Here is a 26,751-nt window from a genome sequence, read left to right as displayed (position 1 = left end):
TCGCTTATCTCCCGATTAGGGAGTCTTGCTGGTTATATTGGCCAGAAAACCTTGTATCTTTGTATATTTCTTTCATAAATTGATGCCATACTTTGTTGTACAAGACAATCTACAAGCTCAAAATGCGCCAGGATGTGATGCCTTGTAGATCTATTTGATCTTAAGTATTAACAAGTGCTTGTGACTGAATGTTGGATCCATTCGATCACAGGTTATTTCCCCCCCCATTTCCTGGAAGTAATGGTTTTGGACATACAAGGCTTCCACCTGAATATACAGTACATTATTTATTATGCATTCCCAGTCTTTATCCTCATATGGTCCTAAATGTTGGACTGTGTTGCTTAAGTGCCCCTGGGAAGTTCCTCCTCACGCGAAGCTTAAACTCGTAAACCGAGTTGAAATTCAATGCGTCTCCAACTACGTCTGCTGCTGTTTTCTCTTGTCCATGAAGAACTGAGCAAAGGAACAAAAGAAAGAAGAAACGTCAAATTAAACCCCCCCATCTGTCATAGTGATTTGTTTGCCGTGTGACACAAGTGCTCATGGGTCTCACCTTTCGCAAACTGGCGAAAGCGGGTCCGAATGTCGTGTGCGTTTTGACTTGAGCTCTGATCCAGTTGGGCAGTTTAGAGACAGTTGCAGGCCGAGAGTAACGCCTGTCACACAACACAATGGCGGCGTAGTCACCGCGGTGACGGATCGCTCTCCCTGCGGAAACCAGGAAGTGAAGTGTGCGTTAAGTAATGAATTACATTATTTATGGTTTATGCAATAGTAGGGCAATATGGAAAACGTTTATATTGCAAAATATCGGACCAAATATCATGATACCGTATTGAGAGAATTATAAACAAGTGATTAGAACAAGGAAAATAACGTAATAATACAATGTACAAGATCCCAGATATCTAGTCTAATAGCACGATATTATAATATATATATAATATTAATATATTGCATAATAAATAGCAGTTATCAGTTGTCTGCCTAGAGAAGGTGATCATTATTGTTCCTATGTTTCGATTACCTATGGATTGATTGACTGCCTTCATGCAAAGGTTTTCTATTAGGGATTGGCCGGGGCTCCTCCCACCAGTGTGAGGCTGAAATACAAGAACACAAAGTCTAAATATGGAATCAGCAGGGATCCAAGCAGTCACAGTGAGATGAGCCTGGAAGGAAGACAGACTGTTTTACCAGGTGCTTGTCCAGATAGGACATCTTCTCCTGTAGTTCTGGAGACTTTATGTTGGGATACGGCATTCCCACCATCACTATACACCTGCCATCACGAAGGAACACATACAGGAGTTGATAGATCATAGGGAGGGAGGGGGGGGGGGGGGGGGGGGGGGGGGGTGTACACCGTACACAATACGATACTACTTGTCTTGCAACACAGTATTCTTGTATGCAACTCAAAAACAAAAACGAATGAATTACATACATAAAAACATGAAGACAAGAGCGATGATGTTCAGCTTACCCGTGGCCAGATTCTTAACTTAGCCTCAAAATCGACCGATGAACAAAGTACTTCTGTGGTCTGACCTTATTGAATTTTAGAACGCTGTATCTCCTTTTTGAAGATAGCAACGTGTATTCCCCATTCAAAACATGGCTAGTGTTTGAAGTGATTTTCCTTGTCAACCTATACTGTTATATGTAGATGCACCATCATACATAGAATCATGTACCAAATAGTACACATTTCTTACATTATTTAGCGTTTATCATCAAACTGCTTGTTTGAAGGCAAAAATACAATAAAATGGATTGACTTCATAATGCGTGTTCCAGTAGGAGTGCGACAGCTCTATAAATGTCAAAAGTAACGTCAACTGATTTAGTTAAAAGCACAAAGCATTAAATGTATTCTCGAGGAGAACAAGCTGAATGTAAGTTGAACAATTCTTTATCTTAGCATGTCTACCCATGTACGGTGTGTTCAATCAACACTATTTCATAAGCAACAGTGTAGTAGAGCATGTATATTACACATACAGTACCTGCCAAGGTCATCTGAGAAATTGATGCCCTCGCTCATCTTTCCTCCAACCACAGAAAACAGCAATGCCCCCGAGAGTCCACTGCCATCCACAGCACACCTCTAACCAAACATGGGGTGGAGGAGAAGCAAGGTGAGGTGATAGATACTGTAGAGCAGAGGTTTTCAACCCTTTTCATATCAAGGTCCATTATCTATTCAGCATTTGAGCCACAGACCACCATTTGATGAGATTTAGCCTCTCAGACCCAAAACTAGAGAATATTTAGATGTTGGATACAAGTTTTGTCCACAATTCCATGCTGTATTGATAGGAGAGATAACAGGCAAAGGTTTACCATATTAACAATTCTTCTACATTCTCTAATTGTGTAGACTTCATGTAAATTAAGTAATGTTTACGCTTTTGAGAGAGTAAAATGAAACCAAATATGTTACACTCTCAAGAGTTACCAACTCTCCATCATTTAGCTGGGGACCACCTGGAAACCCCTCACTGGTGGTCCCCGGACCACTGGTTGAAAACCACTGCTACAGTGAATACATAGAAGCTAATGTAAGTCTAATCTGTGTTATATTCACCTGGATGCAGCGTGAGAACTCGCTCAGCACCTGTTCCACCTGACTAGCCTTCTTTGGCTCCTGAAATATCTGAAAAGACACGCAAAAACTTATCTCAATCCAGTCATAGTGGCTACATACTGTGTAGTTCATACCTGTAACAGTCAAGTCAGCAACACCCTAAAGGTTAAAACGGTTTATATATAAAAGTTCTATTACATTAGAACTTTGCAACATCTAACAGGTGAACCAAAGTCCTCTCAAGATTTTATTGTATTTTTTAATGAAAAATGGGGGGAAAGGTGGGGGAAGAAAAACATGTCAGATTTCGTTTTCTGGGTGTGGGGGGTTTATTTCATCCTAGGTATACCAACTCCCAATACAAAATATCTCCCAAATGACCCAATGCACCATCACTGTAATGGGCGTAATCATTTTCCATTTTTTAAATTTTTAGGCCATTTATCCCCCCACCCTACCAGTGGCTTCACAAAGGGTTAGCACTGAAAATCTGTATAGTCATCAGGGGCACTGCATGGTGTCTAATATAGCCTAATAGGGTATAATAATAATATAATAGAGAGAGAGAATGTCAGCCTGTCCTGATTCAGGGCTACAGGCTGACATGTGTGCTCTATAGCCTAATATGGATAGTTAAATACCAATATACTACAATTAGTCATGCTTACTGTGATTTCTCTTGTAATTCCCTTTGTCTTGCACTATGCATGCATGCTGAGGGTGTATTTCGAGTTCTAGCCTATCTTTTTTTTTATTTAGGCTTATTTAATGCTTTGACTGTTGTCTTTCTATCATGCAATTGTAGTCTGTCTATCTACCTGCTGTAGGCTGTGACTGAATTTCCCTCGCGGGATCAATTATAAAGGTCTTATCTTATCTTAATCTGCAGACAATTGTAAGTGTGAGACCTACAGTATATCTGAAGGTGGCCCGTCTCCAGTTCATCATGGATTATTTGTTCCCCTTCACAACGCGAACATTGACTGCCTGAACGCTGCTGCTGGTACACAAATATAATATAGTCTACCAGTAAGACGTCTAAGGGTGACAACTAAGGGACCTCGCCATGTCTTGGCCATCTGGCCAGTGATGTACTGTATATCGGACCAGTTACCCATATATGGAGATCCATGTACTGTATATGGAGATATGCTGTGAGACCCCATGCTTACTCAGTTATTCGTTATGTGAAAGTCCTATGACGTCTATGACATCTGACATCATACGATCCCTTTTATGCCCATATATGGAGATCCCTGTCTGTAGAACCAGCCACACAGATATGGGCTGTCTTGACCATCTGTCTTGGCAATATATGGATTCTGTTTATTGTCGTATGTGGCCGATGTGGGCTCCATATATGGGCATATAAAAACATTCTGGGGAATACCCATATATGGACTTTTACATATATGGAGATCCAGGTGATGGTAGTCAGCTCCATATATTGAGAGACACACACAAAGATGGGTGGTGGAAGTGCTTTGGTTGTAAATGTGGCATCAGGGTTCTCCATATATGGGCATAAATGGATTTGGTTCCCCTGACATGACAGGGATCTCCATATCTCCATATATGGACATAAAGGGATTTGGTTCCTCTGGTATCACAAGGATCTCCATATATGGCAATAAAAGGGATATGGTCCCCCCCCCCCCCCCCCTGCACCACATCTCTTTGCTGAAAATAGCTGACCTGCCAGGTCACAGGACGCATTATGAGCTTTTTGATCTGTATTGTCGGTTCACCCAAAAATAGGGATGCTAGGGTTCAAGTGGTTAAGTCTAAATTTCAGTTTATTTACTGTAGTTAGCGTCCTGTCTCGTACCTTCTTCTTGCTGGCCAGGCGGGCGAGGACTCCGCTGGTCTCCCAGTGGGCTGTAATCTTCCTGGAGTACTCATAAGAGGGGAAGAAGCACACCACGCCGCCGGGAACCACGTTACACAAGTTGGAGAGGACACGGCCCGTCTCGTCCATCTGTCAAACAAACACAGATTCTAACTAGAGTATTTAGCAGTCTGTTTTGAAGGACAGCAAGCTGTCCAGTCCCCCTTTGCATTTTGATATGGATAGTAGAAAGTATGATGCAAAGTGTAAATTTGTTATAGGCTTTTGAAGGTAAGCCAGTCACCACACTTATAGGTTTTGTATTCAACTGGAAGTATTGACAAAATGTTGTCCTCTCTCTGGCCTTAATCGAGTGAGTGAGTGAGTGAGTGTTACCATCCGTGGTGTGTCTCTATTCTGGTAGGTAAACTCCAGCTCCTGGCCAGATGGTCCGCTACACAGCACCAGGGGTAGAATGTTCTCAGGAGGAATTACATGGCCTACAGACAGAGCAACAGACGAGTTGAGTACGGCCTGCAGGGGCTACAGATCAGGAAAAAGGCGGTGCCAAGCCTTTAAACATTTTGTTAATAAATAAATCATACAGAACTAATACAATTTTAACAATAGGGCTGTCACGATTATGACATTTTACATGAGGATTAATTGTCACTCAAATAATTGCGATTAACGATTTAATTGTGTATTTGTCGTTGATAATTACATTTCTGTTTGGCCTTTAGGCTTTGAGGTTGCACATGGCAGATATGACATATAACCTAGATATACAAAGAAATGACTGACATATTTGACAACTTTCTACTTAAAAAATAACATTGATAGTGGAAATAGCCGATCTACAAGCTCACAACGCGTCGCATCGCTTGTAGATCTGCTATTTCCACTATTTCTGAAAATGTTTGTAAATGTATGAACATTTTTCAACATTCACGATTATGACGATCATGACAAAATATTTGCGATTATGTTAAATAATTGCGATTAGACGATTACCGTATTTTCCGGACTATAAGGCGCACTTAAAAGCCTTTAATTCTCTCAAAAAACTATAGTGCGCCTTATAGTCCAGTGCGCCTTATATATGGATCATTCATTGACATTGACATTCCCTTTAGCACAGCTCCATCTGTTGGATACATAACGCAATGGTAGCGTCTATTATGTGCGCCTTATAGTCAGGTGCGCCTTATATGAAAACAGTTTGAAAATAGACCATTCATTGACAGTGCACCTTATAGTCAGGTGCGCCTTATAGTCCAGAAAATACTGTATGTAAGAAGATTATGTAATAATTGTGACAGCCCTATTTAACAATTGACAAAATTAGCATTTTGAACACTCAATTAACATAACATTTTCTATTTCTGTTTTGCGCTCAGCTTCCGCTCAATTTCAGCGTTTACCAGGTGGCCACTCACCACAGGAGAACTCAGCGATGCGCGCCTCTTCCACTCCAGCTGAAAACAGCAGCTCCTGTTTGAAGTCTGACACCTGTGCAAGCATTTATGTATTTTATATTTACAAACGGACACACCGTGAAGAGCTGTTTATCTGCTGCAGAGGAATCCAATTTACTCACAGGCTGCATGGTTCCTCCGGCGACGATGACCGCCCTGCATTCTTTAAGCACTTGGGAAAAATAGACAGCTGGATTCAACAGCAGGAACTTGATGCTGCTCTCCGACAAAGTGCCTAAGAGAAAACATAGACATAACAATGTAGCCCATATTGGCAAACTTGCAGTGTTAGATTTTTACAGTAGTTAGTTTATCTACTACTTCATCTTATAATCATAAGGTGGAGGGAGAGAGTACCTTGTTTGTGCACCACCACTCTGCCATCTGTGTTGCTGTTGGTGAGAGCCATCAAGAAGCCCTCCACCTGCATCATAGGAGAGGCTGACACCACCTTCTCTGCCTCTAATGACCCCTGCTGGTCCGCTGGAGGAACTGCAAGCATAAGAGACGGGACATTTATGTTGGCAAAATGTAACGTAAAGAGGATTAGTCAATGCCAAGGAGCAGTGTTAGATCAGGATGAACAATCTAATTTGAGTCCTGCTACCAACGGGGCTCTAAGGATGGAAAGGTGGTGTGACTGTCCAACACTTTGGACATTTTCAAAAATAATAAATGTCAAACTGGCAGTTGTTCTAGCGCCACCCACACATTGCCATGAAAGTTGCTGAGTGTATTCATCCTCTACAGAGGATGAACCCTAGACATCTAAGTGACCCCCATGGCCACTCCTCTACCTCAACTCAAAAATATCACTTTGATTCTTTATTTAAACCTCAGTGCAGGACACCACTTAAGTGTGGGATGTCTAGAGCGATAATATGATATCAAAATCAATAGTACACAAAAAGTACAAAATGATAGTAATGATAGTAACATCTTGAAATTCACTCAACAATTAAAAAAAACATAAGTTTTCATATAATAATATGGTACAAAGAAGACCTTGAATCACAATTTGGTGACATTGTAAAAAGCACGCAATAGAAAAGTCTGCATAACGCATAGCTATCTCAAATTAATTAAATGGATTTTCTGCCGATTTATTAATTAAATACATTTTCTGCAGATTGACTAATTAATCGATTAATCAACTTATATATATTATATCCTCCAAACGTCAGACCTGTAGAGCTCTTGCTGCTCTGTAGAGTTTGGAGGTATCGTCCGAGACCCTCGGTTCGTCGGTTCTCTTTGCTGGAGCTGGATACAGGAGCAGGGGTGTGGGTGTGCACGGTTACACCCGTCCCTGCGTACTTTTCCACAAAGCCACACAACTAGAGACAAGAACGCATGAGTGACACATTTAATCTAAAAGCATAATCACACATAAATAGCCTAGTAGATATGTCACGTTGCCAACATCAGAAATTAATGCAGAAACATTCTCCACTTAACTTTTCTGCTGATCATGCTCTTGTCAAAGTATTTCTGCAGCTTTAGTGGGAATAAGAATCAATAGAGAAGGAGACAAGACAAAAGACATGTTCACGTGGTTGTCCCATGGCATGGAACTACAGTTATATCTAGTCATTGTTGTTGTTATATTGTTGCTGGCTACCTTGAACATGTTGATGTTGTCGATTTGGGCTTTGAAGAGAAAGTCGTTAATAGTAAGCATCTCTGCTCCTGTAGGGACAGAGAGATGACTTGTCAACACTTTCAACTGGATGTGTGTATATATATTTGTGTGTGTGAGTGTATGTGTGTATGCGTGTGTGTCTGTCAGGGTTCCCACACATTTTTACCAATGAATTTCCAAACTTTTCCAGAATATTTAACCCAATTTCCAAGACTATATTATAACAATAATTCCGCTCAATAACAAGTTGCTTACTCCTATACGCAATGCCTAAAGACAGGTAGTGTATGCCAGTGGTTCTCAACCTTTTCAGGCCGTGACCTCAGAAATGATCACATTTTAACAGGGGACCCCGGCACCCTGACGAGCACTAAGTTGAAGAATTTTGTATAACACAGTTCTATTGTGAAAATAGCAGATCTACATGCTTGTGAGCATGTAATCATCTATTTTCACAATTTCTGCCTCTAATATTTGACAATTTGGCCCATGTTTAATTTCTCATTTCAGAGGTATTAACAAAATTGATAACCAAAGACAATGCATAGCTATTTTTTCCAGGACCTTTCAGGACCCTTGATAAATTCCAAAACTTTTCCAGTACTGGAAAAATATTTTTATAATTTCAAAATATTTCCAGGAATATCATGACCGTGGGAACCCTGTATATTTGTGTGTGTGAGTGTATGTGTGTATGCATGTCTGTGTGCGTGCGTACAGACCTGGTTGTGTTGTCTGGCGCTGTGGATTCTGTCTCACCGTACCTGTATAATTAGTATGTGAGCAGAAATGCAACAGTTACCAGTCTGAACTATGGGCAGACAAGCTGTGACCGAAACAAAAACTCATGCTGTAACCCAAACACACTCACCTCCCAGTACACGGACGAAGCCCTCAAGCACAAACACAATCTGTTTAATGTACATCAGGTTCTTGGCCTTCAGTCTGCTCCTGATTGCGCACACACACACAAGCACACACAGCATTAACACGTACGGTGAAAGTACATTTACTATTTGAATGCATTTGTGTTTCCCTACTCACTTGAAGCGTTCTTGATATTGAGTGAGCTGAGAATGGGCACGGCAAAGCTGCAGAAAAGATAGACTTTTAGCATAGTTTCCTAATGTTACATCTTACACAAGGTTTGTGTGTGTGTGTGTGTGTGTGTGTGTGTGTGTGTGTGTGTGTGTGTGTGTGTGTGTAAAATGTATATACACACACCTGTGCTCCTGTGAGCTCTGTGCTGTGTATACAAGAAAGAGTGTCACTGAGGTTGTGCGCTTCATCTATGATCAACACCTGTTAAACAAGACCGTCATTATGGACAAATAAGACCAGAAGCATTCCACACACAAGCCCTCAACCCAAATATTAACAACAACAAAAAAATAGTACACACCTTACAAAAAAATATAAAAATAAAATCCAATACGTTCTATAAAAAGAGAGCAATGCAATTGGATTGATAAAGGAACGTCTGAATGAACAGTGGACCCTTGTGTATCCAGTTTTATGTAATTACGACTTTGTTCAGTAATAGAGACTTGAATTCATAGATATTTCTTTGTTTTTGTCGCACTCCTAAGCCAATTGGGAATCACAAATTATTGGCTTAGGAAAGAGACAAAAACTAAAATGTATCCATGAATTTAATAGAAATAATTATATTTTTTGGTGAACTATCCCTTTAAGTGTTGATGCAAAGCTAAGGATAGAATACTTGAGAAAAACCACAACTAGATTCACAAAACGACTCTAGTTGATCAGTTAGTAGACTTGCTGAAGAAACCCATGCTGCAAAAGAAAATCACAATGGATTAAATTCAAATTACAGACAAACACCTGTCCCTTCAGCTGGATCCCTGATGCCCGCCTTGTAGCTTCATGAAGAACCATCTGGTACGGCAACACCACCAGCTGCAACACACACAAACACGCGCACACACACACACGATATGCTTAGGAGCACATGAAACGGTGTGTACAACACAGTGTTCATTTTGTTGACTAAGACTAAAAGACTACGATTTTGATATTTAGTCGACTGAGACAACATTTCAGATTACTAAAATAGGACTACAAACTAAACGGTGTGTTATTCAATAGACTTAGGGCCATTCATACTCCACTTTTAGAGCCAAATTTATTTCGGTTTGGCTCTGTCCAAACTACAATATGACGTCATTCAGAGGTTCGGGTGGGGACCATCATTAATTCGGCTGTTGTTGCCACAAAGGTTTTGTGACTCCCCAAACCAAACTGAAATAAATTCGGATCTAAAAGTGGAGTATGCATCGGCCCTAAGACTAAATCCAAATTTGCTATCAAAATTAACACTGGTACGGGGCGCCCGCTGGCCGAGTGGTCCAGGCGCATACCACTTATAAGCCCTGTGCAGGTTCGAATTCCATTCCTGGTGACCTATGCTGCGTGTCACTCCCCTGTTTCCTGTCTATCTCCACTATCCCCTATCATTAGAGGCAGAAACACTGTCATATGTATTTTATGGAATAATTCAAGTTGAGTTTTTTGTCAGTTATTAGAAGCGGTACATAATATGTACACCACACATGTACAGAACGTTTGTATAGCACTGACAATTCAGATTTCAATACAATCCGTGCCTGGTGTTACAGTACCTGTGCAGGGGGGATGGCAAGGCGTGTAGCATAGTAAGGACATGCATGGTTTTGCTTGCCCAGAGTGGACAGATGCTCTATGTCCTGGACTGCCCCCAGTATTTCGTCCCTCAGGTGCTGCAGTGCTGCGGCCCCGAGGTAGGGACACACACTCTTGGCAGGCCCGCGCTTACGTTTCGCACCCTCCTCCTGATGTTGCTGCTTCTCTGTGGGATAGAAGAATATTATAGTCTGCTTGGATTCTGGCAAAACACCTAATAAGCTGCTTTGCTGCTGGGGAATTCACTTCAGTAACATTAGTATCTGTTTAAAGGAGGTGTGTTATCTGTAGAAAAGTCACTTCAAAAAGGGCACTCCACCCTATTACACTTTTACTCTAGCAGTGTGGTACAATGTATAATTGTGTGACTGATGCTTCAATGTCGCAGTATATTTTAAGCCCGTTTATCACACAAACCAAGCCATAGTTCTCTATCTTCTGGACTCTCACCATGTTTGTTCTTCTGCATCTCCATGCAGCGGTCATTAATGCGCTGAGTGCTGCCCAGGCGAAGCACTTCCTCATTGATGCACAGATTCTGCAAAAGACACAAGAAAGTGGTTGCAGCCCTATTGGACATTTATGCTATTCATTTGATTATTTTATTAAAATATTTCCTTTTTAAGAGTGGAAAGGTAGAATCTGCAGTAACATATATTGTACCTGCCGTGAGCCGAGTGTGACAAGACTTATGTCCTTGCAGAAGGGGCTCTTTTGAACCTCATGGACAAACTGGGCCAGCTGGGAGTGCGTGCGACTACAGTAGTAGATCTGACAACATGCGCGCGTGCACACACACACACGAGCACACACACGAGCACACACACACACACACACACACACACACACACACACACACACACACACACACACACACACACACACACACACACACACACACACACACACACACACACACACACACACAGTTTAGCATCCATCCATTGTACACAACGACAACGCTTATTGCCTTTGGGAGTATATTTGAGAGTAAATAGAAAAACCAACCTCACGTAACCAGGCGATCAGAAATCTATCTCTAAATTCAATGAATGGGCTAAAACTGGGTGGAAACTAGCTGGGGGGGGGGGGGGAACAGCTTCACAGAACCAATGACTTCAGTGGGTGTCCGTTTGTTGTTTACCGCTGGTTTTCTCCAGCATCCAAACCCATTCAATGAATTTAAATATCAGTTAAATCTAATATCAGTAGATAGAACAGATGCGAGCTCACCTTTGTGACGTGCTCTTCAACCAGGTCTGCATCATCATCATCTTCACCTGCATAAAATCTGTTGATGCGGGGAAAATAAATGCTAAAAAAAGTGTCCCAATATGAAATAAATTATAATAAATGCTCTCATATAAAATATATGTTCATAAAAGTTCCCTTAGCTTGCCCTTTAATAAATGATAATACTTACTCTGCTTGTAGCATAACTGACACCCATTACTGGCCTCTACTTACTTGCTCTTGGTTTTTGACTCATCATCGCTCTCGTAGTCTGCGATGATAAGCTCCTCCTCCTCTGGGTCTGCCGCCGCCTCCGTCGGACCTTGTATACTGATCTGGAGCAACTTGAACGCCTCGTCCTCTTCACATTTCTACACAGGAACGCACATGCAGACACGTACAATTTAACCCACGGCCAGTTGCTGTAGTGTAGGGCTTTATAAATCAGCAGTACTGTGCGACTGTGTGGGGAAACCTCACCTTTCTTTTCCCTGCATACTTGAGTTGAACATTGTTTCGGATCAGTTCTAAACGTTGCTCCCGCTTCTGCCTTTTAATTTCATCTTCCTGATATGCACACACACACACACACACACACACACACACACACACACACACACACACACACACACACACACACACACACACACACACACACACACACACACACACACACACACACACACACACACACAGATTGATGCACAATGTCTATAGGGCTATAATACAGTGAAGCATAATTCTCAGAGATACAATTAACATATCACATCTGAAACTCCCCGGTGCTAAACACTCACTCTACCTTTAGTTTGGACACCAGGTCCCGCTCTGCCTTCTTCTCCACAAAGTCTGTGATCCAGTCGGGCTCTGCAGAGGGGGTCTGGGAGGACGCTGTGGAAGAGGGTTTGGTAGAAGTGGGGAGGGCTGTTTCTTCTCTCTGGAGCAGAGCAGCTGCCTCCTGTCTCCTCCTCTCTTCATAATCTCTTAGCCAGCTCAGCGCTCCACATATCAGACTCAGAGACTTGCCCTGGAATTACATGCAGGTTATACAGAGATTAACACAAGACATGTTATTTAAGCATTGCAATTGTAATCAGTCCCTCTATGAAAACATACCACATTGTCTCATGGGCATTAATGATAATGTTATTATTATAAGGCTATACATATATACACACCGTTCCAGTAGGACTCTCAAAGATGCCAACTTTGCCCTGCTCAAGTGTGGCATACAGGGCTTTCATAAAGTCTTCCTGGATGGCATAGGGTTGAAAGGGAAATGGAAACTGGGGGATGTCATTGCCATTCTCCATCCCAATGAATGTACCTAGTGGAAAAGAGGATGATGATACAACATTGGAGTGAGATCGAAATCTAACACATCTACCATTGCTTTTAACTTGAGCTCAGACCTGCGCAGCAGGTCTGAGCCAAAAGGTCTTTTACTTTTGGTACTTTAAGTGCATTTGATACCAGTACTTTTGTAGGCTACTTAGTTTTACTCAAGTACATTTTGAATTTCAGACTTTTACTTGTAAGAGAGTATTTATTAGTATTGATATTCTTACCTGAGTACAAAATGCGACGATTACTTTTTCCACCACTGACTTTCCACTACTGTCATCTCAATGCTAATGCTAAACCAACGGTATCCCTTGATGACAGTTCTAATTAGGTCACCTTTCAAGCAAAGCGTGTGGCAAATGAACGACGACGATGTGTATCTATAGAGTCATTCAGATATTTTACACTTACACTTTCTTTGTGTAGTATTATTTTGTGTTTTAAGTCCCCGGTGATGATCGTTCAGTCAGTGTTCAATGAGCGCGCCAACACACATCAACAAAGCCAGAAACTGTCCAATGAGAAGCCACACAACTCATGGAGTTGCTTGTTTTATCACAGCGAACCGCCCTCGTGGAGGAGCTGCCGCAGCTCAGCTGCGTGCCTCGCCTGTATGTCTATAATATGACTATATTATAATAACTCTATATGACCTCTTCTCCTGGGGTTTAAATATCTGTCTATTTACGCTAAATGCACAATCATATAGTAGTTTATACACAATTAATAGCGTACCCGGCCACCCGCCCGGACATAACTATAATATCATGACCGTCATGGATCCACTTAAAGCTGGTGTTGAGCAGTTTTGCCAATTTGCCACGTACATCTACACAGATGTTCAAATCTAAAAAATAAAGTGCCTAATTAAGGATGGGAAGCGCTGGATTACGGGTGTCACATTATGGTACACTTGCGCAGAACTATCCGTATCTTCCGTATTGTTTAATAAAACGCATTTTAATCCGATTGGAGGCCATTTTCTCAGATTTTTCAACTACGCGCCCCATCGGTTCGAATGTGTACTGCACTCTTATACATTACAATTTATTTAGAAAATGGTGACCGATCGGATTAAAATGCTTCTTATTAAACAATACGGAAGATACTGGTAAGTGGTAATGCTGATTGCGCGTACCATATTGTCACATCCGTGAGACTTTAGCAAGCTTTTTATTTTTGAAATCTGAACGTTGTGTAGACATACGTTGTCAAATTGGCAACACCGCTCAACAACAGTTTGAGTTAGATCCATGACGGCCGTGAGATACATAGGATCGTCATGTAGTATCACCCCGCCATTCCGAAACACCGCTATTCCGAACGTTGACTTCTAACCCTAACCCTAACCCTACCCCTAACCCTAACCCTAACCCTACCCCTAACCCTAACCCTAAACCTAACCCTAACCCTGCTTCGGAATAGCGGTGTTTCGGAATGGCGGACTGTTGCCGTCCCACGGCTAAGCAAGTCGGCATAAGTAACGCACCCAGGGTCCGTGGATCCTCCCCCCATGTCTGGAAAGTTCTGTGCCCTTCCTTCAGGCAGCAGCAGGCGGATGGATTTAGAAGTCCCTTAATCAGCACGCAGAGCAACGTGGATCTCCAGTGTCAGCTTCAGCGTCCCTCATCCTGCTGGAAGGCACTAGAAGGCTGTGACTGGAGCATGTGCTGAGTTATAAACGACGCTAGCGGCAAAACAAGTGTGGTGTGTGTGCATTCATCCACCACCAGTAGTAACAGTGGGGTAACTAACTGTTGATAGGCAGCTAACCAGTTAGCCACTATAATATCTCAGCCGAGGGCTGCTTTTTACACAGCCAGTGCAGATTAGAAGTAGTTGTCAACCAGTAACGTTAACACAAGCGTTTAGTTTCATTTAGATTTGTGGCACAGAGTCTCACAGATCAGAACAAGAGAGGAGGAGCAGGGCTTTTGGTCCACAAGTTACCAATGACTGCAGAGGAGCAGACAAGTGAAGGACAACACAGCACCAACATGAGCATCCCCGTGGAGGGAGACGATATCTCACAGAAGAAAGATGGGGGAGTTTTGAAGGTAAACCCTTCACCATTCACACAGCATTGCTCTCTTCAATTCGCTGCCTAGCGGAATGCTCGCTAGCTGTCTGTTTGTCACTGGCCTATTTTGGCTAAGCTAACGCTAGCACCGGGGCTAAAGCCCATGGCTAAAACCTCGCAAAGCTGTTGTGCATGCACACAGCTACCAGGTTAGCACCCCGCTAGCATACTTCGATCATGAAAACACGTGTTCATTCACAGTTTCGCCACGATATATCCTTAGCAAATATCTCAGTACGAATCATACTTATCCTATTTGCAATTTGACAATAGAGATCTGCCCAGGACACTATCCAATTCATTATCTGATCACTATCAGTAACCCATCTTCCTCATAATTCCACAAGGCATGAACCGTGCAGCACACACACACACACTGCCCCTCACCCGTTTTTAATCTCTCATGAACATGAACACACCAAAACAATAAACCCAAAATTAATCTTAAGAATGTATATGATGCTAGTTGTTCATGTGAATTAAGCATGCCATAACTGACTCATAATGCCATAAGACTCATCACCATTCATTGTTTGTGTGCTCCATTTCTCTTTTCTGTCTTTCTCCAGCTGGTGAAAAGGGAAGGAACAGGCACAGAGCTGCCTATGACTGGTGACAAAGTGTTTGTACACTATGTGGGCACACTTCTCGATGGAACTCCATTCGACTCGAGCAGGGACAGGGGGGAGAAGTTCTCTTTTGAGCTGGGCAAAGGTTTGTTCATGCCACTAACACAAACTGAACACCTCTATCACCTAATTGTATATTATGCATTGTGTGTTCATGGATTCACGCCTATGTTCATCTTTGTGTTTGCATTGCAGGCCAAGTAATAAAAGCATGGGATATTGGTGTAGCCACGATGAAAGTGGGAGAGCTGAGTCAACTTATCTGTAAGCCGGAGTATGCTTATGGATCTGCAGGCAGTCCGCCCAAGATACCTCCCAACGCCACACTTGTGTTCCAGGTAAGACTGATCGGTTTACTATATGCCACAGCTTCTTGTTTGCACAAGTTGTGCTTAACCACATGAACCCCGGCATCGATTTGTTGGCCTTGTCATTGTAGGTGGAAAAATCACACCCAGTGTGAAGGGGTGCTATTTACATATGAGTTAATTTCATGACCCCAACGCGACCCTGGCCATACGTACAGACAGACACCAATTTACCGGGGAAATCTCGCTTTTGCGAACGCCCATCATTTGAGGGTTAGCGACTCACTCCATGGAGGTTAAGGTTAGGGTGAGGGTTAGAGTCGGGTGTCGAAAAGATGAGATGTAGTAACAGCGACACGCTCCCAATTTACCAACTAGAGATACTGTTCCTACGAAACCGTGTGGAATCGCTCGTGACTATATTCTCCAACGTGCTCACTGTCATGTGAAGCTCAACCAATACTCCAGCTACCACCACTCCCAGATGTTTTTCCGCAACTCGATTGCACCTCATTGGCTAAGGGCCCTGCCTTTGTGCTGTCTGCGACGGAACTCACTATGCGGCGGAACTCACTCTATAAATAATGAAGATAACATAGTGTTCTCGCTTTCAGCGAGCCCACAATAAGAGTCCGGACTGACACGGATATACAGACATGTAGGAGTGGTTAGCACCGCTCAAAAATGGTAGACATACAAGCTCACAACGTGTTGCATCACTAAACATTATGAGCTTGTAGAGGGGCTGTTTTCATTGTATGTCTGTGTCAGGCTTAAGTGGTTAACGCATGGATTCTTATTCTTTCTCATGCCTATACGTATGACAGGTAGAGCTCTTTGAGTTCCATGGGGAAGATATTACAGAGGAAGAAGATGGTGGAATCATTCGTCGTATCGTCACCAAAGGCGAGGGCTACACCAAGCCCAACGAAGGAGCTTCTGTTGAAGGTAGCCATCCACACAACTAGGGCGGCAACTATCCATTATATTCTTAACCATTATTCTGTTGATGAATGAATTGAATAATTGCGAAAAAAAATAATTTTGTCTTTTCTTCACATATCAACAATTCGATTAGTGTCATTTTACAACTGTGAAAATGGCATGTGTTGGCGATGAGACATGTGAGGCTATATGGCTGTTTCTTTTTTAAGCTGTAGGCTGCAACCAGAGGCTGTGGCTATTTATGGGTCCTTGGCATGGAATTTTGTTTGGGAACCCCTGGCATAGTTGACTTTGGAACAGATTTAATAATATAAGACTAGACATAAATGTAAAGCAGCTTTACTTATTTTCAGATATAGAGACATGACTAGACTCATATTTGAAATCGGTTCCTCGTGACTCACAAGGTGCTCTCTTCACACTAGAAAATACTGTTCCTGAAGAAACGGTGAGTTCGAGTAGCATGTCAAGTACTGTATGATGATATACGTATTATAGACCCACATGATGTCAGAATCGGCAGTGTATCAATCAAGTACTTATTTCCCCTCAAATACTTATTGTCCCCACATGGACCTGCTAGCACCGCTCAAATCACCTTTTTGAATACAAAGCCTGCTATCCACATGAATCCATTCCTTATCCATCGTAGAGATAGAAAGAGCAAGCATATGTGTATAAAGCTACTTATGCCTAATTTATCATCTGTAGTACATCAAAAAGAACAGGACCACAAGCTAAACTGTCCAATGTTTATGGGCTTCTTTCACGTAACCTCTTTATTATTTAGAAACAATAACTTAATACTTGAGTGCCAGAATAACATCTCTGTTCTGTTTCACACAGCATAACAACTGTCCCCTCTTAATACAATCCCAGCTTGTACCCTCCTCCATGTATTGCTAATCGAATCCATTGTCTATGAGCTGACTGGACATTGTGAACTGAAACTAAACTGAAACCTAAAGTCCATTTATACTTCGACCTACGACATTGTCGCATGCTGAAATTGATCAATATCATAACATGTTGTATCAATCTGCGGTGTGAGCATGTAGATCTGCAATTTCTACGTTTACACCAAACTCCAGCTAGTGAGGACATTGCGATAACAGCACCGGGGGGAAAACATAGTCATTCATCCTTGCAATTGCCAATGAACTATCGTAGCACCTGTCAGCAAAACCCTAGCTTCAAACAATGTTACAATAATACAGGCAGCTGATGCATGGCCCAACACAGGTGGACTTAAGGTGGAGGCCAAAAGTGAGGTCAGGTGAAGGGAATCCAGCAGAGGTTCGCACTATCACACTGAGTATTTAAAGATTTATTTTTTTACAAAACGTGGTATGCAATGTGAAGCACCCCTCACTGGCCTTCAGGACAGTACAAAATGCATACAAGTGAATGTTTTTGTGGTTACCCTCAATGCAATCTGGCTAGCCATCGTCAAAGAAAAGTTCCTTCGCAGAGGAAGTGAGAGATTACCCTCCATGTACAAAACAATAACAGTAATTAAATTAATGTATTTATATAAGTCATGTGCAGATGTTTATGTTAAGTGCAGTACGTTTGCATAATACTATTAATATTTGATCACATATTGCTTTTCCAGCACCTATATTGAATATGGTCTATGTCGGGTGGAAACCTTGTATTATGTTATTTAGTCACAAGCTCTTGATGTTTCTTTCCTTAAATAATTGTAAAACCACTGCAAGACTTAACCGCTTTCAAACTGGCTTCCTATTTTGGGCATGTTATTTTAGGCGAGTATTTTCCTAACCCTAACCCTTTAAAACAATATGTTTATTGTTTTTTCCATTAATAAACTTATAAGACATGACAAGGAGTTTTACATAAAGTTTATTCATTTTTAATCAAATGTGCATAAAAAATTACACTGAGTTAAATTCAGTAATTTGTTTGTCATATCTGTTCGGGCAATGGAATCATTCTGATAAGGGCTCTCTTGTCCTTTGGTCTCACTGCTGGAGAGAGATGCACAGACAAACCCTTACACAGTTATGGTTCAGAACCATGTTACTCTTTTAACCCGCACATTTTTGTTGGGCTCAGAATTTGTTCTGTTTCAGTGCTTAACTTTCATTGCTTTTCTATTTTATTTTATTTTTTCCTTTTTATAGTGATTGTTCAGGGGACTTACGAGGGCCGGATGTATGATGACAGAGATCTGAACTTTGACATTGGAGACGGAGAGGGCCTGGGTTTGCCACCCGGTGTCGAGAAAGCCATCATGGCCATGGAACAGGGAGAGGAGTCCATATTCAGTATTAAGCCCAAGTATGCTAATTCCTAGAAATGCCATTTTCTCCTAACTTTGGGTGTCTTGCATTTTCACAAAATCCTGTAAACATTTTGTAGTTACAGCACTATGCTATAACATGTTATTATCATTAATTTATGGGAATTTAATTTGGGTTTTAAGTGAAATGCTATTCTTAATAAATATGTAATTATAATTATTGTCCAAATCCAAATTCCAGGATTCTCCTACCGTCTGTCTGCAGATAACTGCCAATTTAATTGTCTATTTTGTGGTTGACAGGTACGGCTTTGGAAAAGCAGGTAATGCAAAGTACAACATTCCTGGCGATGCTATGTTGGAGTACAGGATCCATCTGACTAAATTTGAGAAGGTGAGCTTCAATTACTGAGGCAAACACATCTTGGCTTCAGTCAACTGAGGAATACGAACTGTTAGACTAAATTATTTTCTGTCTTTTAGGCCAAGGAAGCATGGGAGATGAACACGCTAGAGAAACTGGAACAGAGTGCCATTGTCAAAGAGAAGGGAACACAATACTTTAAGGTATGTGGTTGTTGTGTGTTTAAACGATGCAGTCCGTAATAAATACTGAGCAATTTCAAGACCACATGTTTTTTATGTGTGTTTAGGATGGGAAGTACAAGCAGGCATCAGTGGCGTACAAGAGGATTGTGTCATGGTTGGAACACGAGTCTGCCTTGTTGCCAGAGGATGAGCCAAAAGCCAAAGCACTGCGACTGGCTGCGCATCTGAACCTGGCCATGTGCTACCTCAAAATGCTGGAGCCAAGCCAAGCTCTGGAGAACTGCAACAAGGTATTACCTGAGAGCTAAATTCAGGGAAATATTGTAAAACAGAAAATCAAAAAATAATGTATTATTTATTTATTATAATTGAGGTTAGAAGCCTGCAAAACCTTGACTTCCATCATCTTAAATTCAAATTCAAAATATATTTTAACCAATCTGTAAGATAATGTTATATTGCTAATACAATATAACTAGCATATATGAAATGGTTGGAGGTGGTCCCCCCTACTCTTCTATTCAGAAATGTAGACCCTGGTGTCATGTAGGACACCTATTTAATTATATATTCTTTTTTTTTAAGCCGTTGTATTTCAGATATTGTTGGAGGGAGCCAATTAAGATGTGTACAGATACTTCACGAATGTGTTTTCTTTTTTTTTTACATGAAAACATGTTAATTGGACTGCTAGCTTGTGTGAATATTACAGAGATTAGGGCTGTCCTAGTGGTTAAAGTGTATAGCACATATTGTTCTAATTAAGCCTGACAGCATGTTGCCGGTTCGATTCCCGAGCCCGACGGCCTTTGCTGCGTGTCACTACCCGGCTCTCTCCCCGTTTCCTGTCTCTCTACTGTGTGTGTGTGTGTGTGTGTGTGTGTGTGTATAAATACATGCAGAAAATCCCTAAAACTATTTAAAAAAAGTTATTATTATTACTTTGTACCCAACTGTAGGCTCTGGAGTTGGATGAAAACAACGAGAAGGCTTTATTCCGAAGGGGAGAGGCGCGGTTTGCCATGAAAGAGTTTGAAAAAGCAAGAGATGACTTCCAGCGAGTCGTTCAGCTGTATCCGGCCAACAAGGCAGCCAAGAGTCAGGTGAAACACTATGAGGCTTAAAATACAACTAAATAATGCGTAGCTGTAGATGAACAGCAAGACTCACTCATGACACGTCATATATCCCGTCAGGTTGCACTTTCACAGAAACACATCAAAGAGCAGCACGAGAAGGATAAACGCCTCTACGCCAACATGTTCCAGAAGTTTGCTGAGGCAGATGCCAAGGTGAGACTTGACTGTTCTTTTTAGTTCTCTACAGCAACCATAAGGGGGCAGGATAACCATCAGTATTGCTGAAGCAGACAAAGGGAACTGCTAATGTGTGTTCCCCTTTCTTCTTCCCCTTCTCTTTTGATTGACAGAAAGGAGGCATGGACGACGTGAAAGAAAACAGCGGCAGCATGGAGGTTGAGAATGGCGGAGCACAGGAGTAGACGTTTCAGATGCTGATCTGACTGTTTTACAGTCCGTATTTACTTCAGACTTTATAACTTCGGCCATTTGTGTTTTTACGGTTTGATTGTCTGTGTGAGAATGAGTGTACCAATGAGAGCACTGACTTATGTTCGTGTCTTCGCTGGCTTTCTATGTCTCTGCTTTCGCCATAGCAGCTGGCTGACTGGGCAGGACTTCTCTAACTGGTGGCTACCCTGGGGGTGGGGGGGGGGGGGTCGAGGCACAGAGTGCTCGCCAATGCTGTATCCATCCAATCCACAGCTGGGAGCTGTGCATGTGTTACTGCTTGTCTGTTAGAAGATCAACCCTCACCCGTCAAGGGCTAGAAGAACATTCACCTTGCACTCCCCTCTGCCCCCCTTTGTCTGTTCTCTCCCCCTCCACAGTTACCGTATTGTGGACAAGCTGATAAACCTGTTGAGCACCAATTTCAGATGGCTTTATTATGTGCGTTGTGTTGAGTTTTGAATGCTAGGGTTCCTGTGTCTTAAAAGTATGTAAGTAGCAGCACTGTAGACAGGAGAAGGCATAATGAGATGTTGGCCAGGTAAAAACAAAATACCTGAGTTCAAGCTTCTTTCTTCGACTTTGAGTTGCAACTCCACTAAAGCAGCCAGGATAACAAGACTGTTCCTCTTCACTTTTATAATTACTGTTTTTTTGTTTTTTCATATTTTTTTGTGCTTGTAATTTCTGTATTAATTGTTAATGTTATGAATACAACAATGAATTACTTAACTGGAAATTGTGTGAGAAAGCAGCTATTATGTCAGATAGGTTCTCCTGGGAATACTACAAAAACAAGTAAAAGGCTCAGTTTTAGTCTTACTGTAAAGAATATGTAATAATAATGTGCACATACAGATGATCGGACCCACACTCTAAGCTCTAAACTAGAAAGACCTAAGAGCCCTGATCTATTTTTAGTCACCGAAGCAACTGGAGGGCAGGTTCACCTGCTTAACTTCAACATGAATTGAGCATTATTGGAGCTTTTTAGCAGAGGTTCAGGAACAGGACTACACCTCCAATCAAGTCACTTCCATTCACCTATAAATGCTCACCTAACCCTCTTGATTTTGCATCCATTCATTTTGTTTTTCTTTCAATAAACTGTTGACCACACTAATTTAAGGTGTCCTTGATAGTGAATTTGTAGTCATAGTTTAAACTAAAGATTTGATCATGTTGGCTTTAGCAGCTTAGAGGAAGTGCGTTTGGGGACTCATTTTGAACAGGCCAGGCAGTGGGGTGGATTTGTAGTGTATACTAGTTATTTGTTGGAATGGTCACTCCTTGCCCTGCCCTCCACTGAAGGATCCAAAATATAACGAATAAACTGCATTAAGTTGACTTGATTTGTTTGTTTGGCCTTTTCTTGACTTCAGTCAGTTGTGGTTGTTAGTTTCTGGCTGTCATGCATCTGTGGTCCTCTGTAATTCTCAAGCCATTTTTTATGCCTTTATTGATAGGACAATAGACTGACAGGAGATGGGGAGTGACACGCAGCAAAGGTTACTGCAGGGGTTACTACATATACAAGGGGAAAGAACTCTGGACCACTGTACAGGTTAAGATCACACAACAATCATGGAGACTGTTCCACACTTAATCCCAAAACAACCCATGTAACACATCTCCACACACCCGCTCCTCTGCATACACAACACCAGCACCTGACACAAAGGGATGGCTTTAAACAATATGGAAGACCAACATCTGCTGAAAAATCAGGAGCTGACTTAACAACCCATACCATTATGGCCATAACTGCCTCTTTTATTTTAGACTAGCCCTTACCCGTTCAAAGATATGAGCTCTGAAATGATGTGCAGTGTGTGGGTTATGGGGTGTGCACTGTGCACACAGTATATGAGGGATGGAAAGTAACTTTAACTGGTGCTTACATGATAATATGTAGGAGCATCAATGTAAGAAATACCCGTTTCGTTTAATGGCTACAGAGATACTGTGTACCGATCTGCATGATTTTTGGACAACATCTATAACGGGGCCAGACAACCCCCCCACCCGCGTGTGCACACACACACACACACACACACACACACACACACACACACACACACACACACACACAGCTGGTTAAACATGTTGCCTCATGCTAGATGCAGAATAGATAAGCCTCATGCTAGATGCAGAATAGATAGTAGATACACCATAAAAATGCTAATATACAGCATATGATTTGTGAAAGTGACAAACGGGCTTCACAGTTATGTCAGGTGTGTTCATATGCTTATGGTGATGCGATTTCAGATCAATTGCTCCAGCCATTGAGGAGAAACGCTGTGACAGACACTCAGACACTCAGACAGACAGACACTCACTCAGACATTCCGAAAATTATATGTTAGATGAGTAATTCCCTTGGTAGTGTATTGTGTATTTGTTGGTTACTTGTTGAACAAATGCAAAGGTTACGTTGTAAAGGTGGACCCGGCCATGGCAGAGGTAACTTTGGAGATGTTTGCCTAAAAAGGGACGTGACCACTGTTAAGAGCCATTCACACTGAGCAGTGAGCACTATAACTATGACAACTAGAAATACTGTTCCTACGTAACGAAACTGTGGACTCGCTCATGACTATATTCTGCAGCGTGCTAACTGTCATGTGAAGCTCAACCAATACTCCAGCTAACACCAGTGAGGCGCACACCTCATTGGCTAAGGGCCCTGCCTTTGTACTGTCTGCGGCGGAAATATGCGGCGGAACTCACTATATATATATTATATAAATAATGAGGATAACAGTGTTCTCGCCTTTCAGGCGAGCCCACAAATATAGTTAGTGTGGTTTATAGTTCTAGTGTAGCTTTATTATTATTCTAGATAAACAATCCAGACTATAAATAGGAAGTTCATAGAGTTCATTGGGGGAGTTTCACATGACAATTTGGCTATCCAGACAATATTATAGGCAACCACACTCGCAATTTCCCAGAATTGCATTCTTTCTAGTTCTAAGCCAAGTGGATGGCAGTGTTCACACCAACTATAGTGTTCACACCGACAATAAAAAAATATACAATGGTGAAAGATATAGTCGTGCCCAGTGGGAATGGTGCTTTATACTGGAATTTTTCATCATCTCTGGTTGCCTGTCAAGCAACTAGCCTATTGTGCCGGTACTGTCCCTCCTCGATATGTGATCTAGTCAATGTGTACTATCCCAGGGCCATCAGTGTCAGTTTACGGATGAGAGCTCTTCTGTTTAATTAGGGTTTCATGCTGCCCTGTTTAACTCTAATGAGTGTGATAAAACTTGTTAAAAGAAAATACTATCAATCACAGGGTTTAGGAATGCCATTTAGTTTTTAGATGTCTGTCAACCAAATTACTTAAAAGTGTTTACAGTAAATGAATAAAGTTTATGGATTATACTTACACAGAACAAAAACAATGCTTTAATTAGGAATCTAGTCCTTGGATATGCATTTCTACTGTTGTCCTATCTCTTACATTGTGTATTACTTCTACAGAGAAATACACACAAAGTATTTTAATAAAAACATTTTAACTGCATGTCGTGAGAGTTACAGATGCTTACAAAGCCAGCATCCAGTCCTTACCTATCAAGGGGGCTAATGGAGCTTATAGTTTAGCTATTCAAACTAGACCAGGTCAACCTGGTTGTGCCAGACCCCCTGTCTGTCATCATCATTTATGACATCATGCCTTTTATAGGCATGTCATCATCATGTCATCATCATATATACCCTTTATATAGAAAACCCGGACCGACAGACATTTGCTTATGTAGGCCTACCCATTTCATGGGTCTGGCAAACATATCAATTCAAACGTATTCAATGTAGTAATTTCTATGATAGTGTACAGTACAATCCTAGACCATTATGTTTGCCTTTTACAAGCCAAACATTTGCACAGGTAGTTCCCTCAGAAAAAAGGTTGCTTGCACAAAGCTCCCACAAGGTGACCCCCTTCAGAGCAGCGCATGATTTGGCCAATGGCCATGCCCCTGGTTGACTGTGTCCCAATCTGTCCATGCCACACCCAGGGGTGAGAAAGGCCTGTTCCACATATGCTTGGGAGATGTTATCAATCAGCCAGTGCGACAGGCAGGGGCGTCACAAGGGGTAGGAAAGTGGGACTGAGTTCCCAGGGCCCAAGGTGGAGGGGCCCTAGTAACTTTAGCTATTGAAAAATAGCAGATATACAAGCTCACAGCGCGGCACCGAGTGCCGCGCTGCGAGCTTGTAGATCTGCTATTTTTGAAAAGTCGTGAAAATGTGCACATGTGAACATTTGTAACTCAAATTTTGCTTCTTGGGGGTCCCTGGAACTAAATATTTTGAGATGGGGGGTCCTTCACATGAAAAAGTTTGAGCATCACTGACATGGAAACGTAGGTTTCTTGGCACACATTTTCACGATTTTTCAAAAATAGCAGATCTACAAGCTCGCAGCGCGGCACTTGGTGCCGCGCTGTGAGCTTGTATATCTGCTATTTTTCAATAGTTAACATTCATGGGGGGCCCGCAGTGAATCCTTGTACCCAGGGCCCAGAATTTGGTGTGACGCCCCTGGCGACAGGGGCAGCATGGAATGAGGCGGGCCCCTGTTTTCCCTGACTGGTAACAGGGTAAGCAGCACCTCCAGTTCAGCCTCAGGCTGTGAGGGGGAAAGCAGACAAAACTATTCCACCTCCAGCTCCAGCAGTATCTGGTTGAACGGCTGACGATTTAGCATTTTGGGTAGGAATGGAGATATCCCTGTGCCGCACCTGCCTTCCACCTGAAAATAGTCTTCGCGAACAGAATGCAAAGCTCTCCTATTTGTTTGGCAGAGCAGAGAGCCAAAAGAGCCTTGAGAGAATAAACAACAGATTTGTATGAGCAATATAGGTTTATGTATACAGTATATATATATATTTCCCAAACTTTTTTGTCTCAGGGCACCCTTATAAATATGTTTTTCCTCCGAGGCACCCCTACATTATTCATAATTTTCACTCCCAGCACCTTATATTTATGCCATATTTTAATATTACCGTTAGCATAACAGTATGATCTAACTATGGACTGCTGTCTCGGCACCCCAGGGTGCCCTGTCAGCCACTGAAAACCCCTGACTTAGGCACAAAGGCAGTGCTTTAGATACTACAGGTAGAAGACTAGTGATAGCTGAGGCATGAAGCTTGATTGTGCTGGCTGCCTTGTCTTGGTCTAAAGGCCCACACCAATGCAAGAAATAATCGCAACTCCTTGTTATGATTATCCCCAATTGCAGTTGCATTGGTGTGGATTGGCCTTAACACTGTTATGTTGCAAGGAGTTGAGACTAGTTTCATTAATGTGGTCTGGCCTTAACTGTGACTGAAAAATTCTGCAAGTTTGTAGTAACTAGCTTGTGGTAGAAAAAGGTATGTATAATGTTCTCTCACAATCAACTAACCATGTTCCCAGTTTTATCTCCATCTCACAGGCTGATAAAGTTTGGGAATAATTAAGTGCCTGCTAACCTGAAGTACAGGAAGTACAGGGCTACATGTTGTCCAGCCTATCAGAACTTCCTGTACTTCTTGAACACCTGGTTAGAAACTGTATAGTTTAGTCTGCCCACATTTTTAAGTACAATGTGCCTAATCCTAAGGATAAGTTATCTACAT

The 26,751-nt window shown here is 41.9% G+C and overlaps 2 protein-coding genes across 2 annotated transcripts; one reads left to right on the top strand and one right to left on the bottom strand.

The window, feature by feature from the left end:
• Positions 1-353: 353 nt before the first annotated feature.
• ddx11 (DEAD/H (Asp-Glu-Ala-Asp/His) box helicase 11) lies at positions 354-12,715 on the bottom strand. The gene is made up of 27 exons (XM_080736533.1): positions 12,635-12,715; positions 12,259-12,483; positions 11,937-12,023; positions 11,691-11,827; positions 11,457-11,514; positions 10,887-10,994; positions 10,674-10,761; positions 10,184-10,389; positions 9,387-9,461; positions 8,766-8,843; positions 8,586-8,632; positions 8,413-8,492; positions 8,264-8,305; positions 7,521-7,588; positions 7,358-7,396; positions 7,086-7,236; positions 6,257-6,391; positions 6,022-6,134; positions 5,861-5,933; positions 4,818-4,921; positions 4,422-4,571; positions 2,594-2,662; positions 2,013-2,113; positions 1,201-1,285; positions 1,031-1,106; positions 557-711; positions 354-456 (listed from the first exon to the last, which is right to left on the bottom strand). The coding sequence occupies exons 1-27, from the start codon at positions 12,698-12,700 to the stop codon at positions 421-423; spliced, it is 2,652 nt and encodes an 883-aa protein (XP_080592659.1). The 5' UTR covers positions 12,701-12,715; the 3' UTR covers positions 354-420.
• A 1,654-nt stretch (positions 12,716-14,369) lies between these two features.
• On the top strand, positions 14,370-22,400 carry fkbp4 (FKBP prolyl isomerase 4). Its single transcript, XM_080737474.1, has 11 exons — positions 14,370-14,857; positions 15,450-15,594; positions 15,705-15,847; positions 16,645-16,765; positions 18,910-19,066; positions 19,332-19,422; positions 19,512-19,595; positions 19,682-19,867; positions 20,537-20,680; positions 20,774-20,869; positions 21,007-22,400. The coding sequence occupies exons 1-11, from the start codon at positions 14,753-14,755 to the stop codon at positions 21,076-21,078; spliced, it is 1,344 nt and encodes a 447-aa protein (XP_080593600.1). The 5' UTR covers positions 14,370-14,752; the 3' UTR covers positions 21,079-22,400.
• The last annotated feature ends 4,351 nt before the right edge of the window (positions 22,401-26,751 follow it).

Source organism: Nannobrachium achirus (assembly GCF_963921795.1).
Source record: "Nannobrachium achirus genome assembly, chromosome: 11".
NCBI classification, from domain to species: domain Eukaryota; kingdom Metazoa; phylum Chordata; class Actinopteri; order Myctophiformes; family Myctophidae; genus Nannobrachium; species Nannobrachium achirus.
This window is presented reverse-complemented; position numbering and strand designations above follow the sequence as displayed.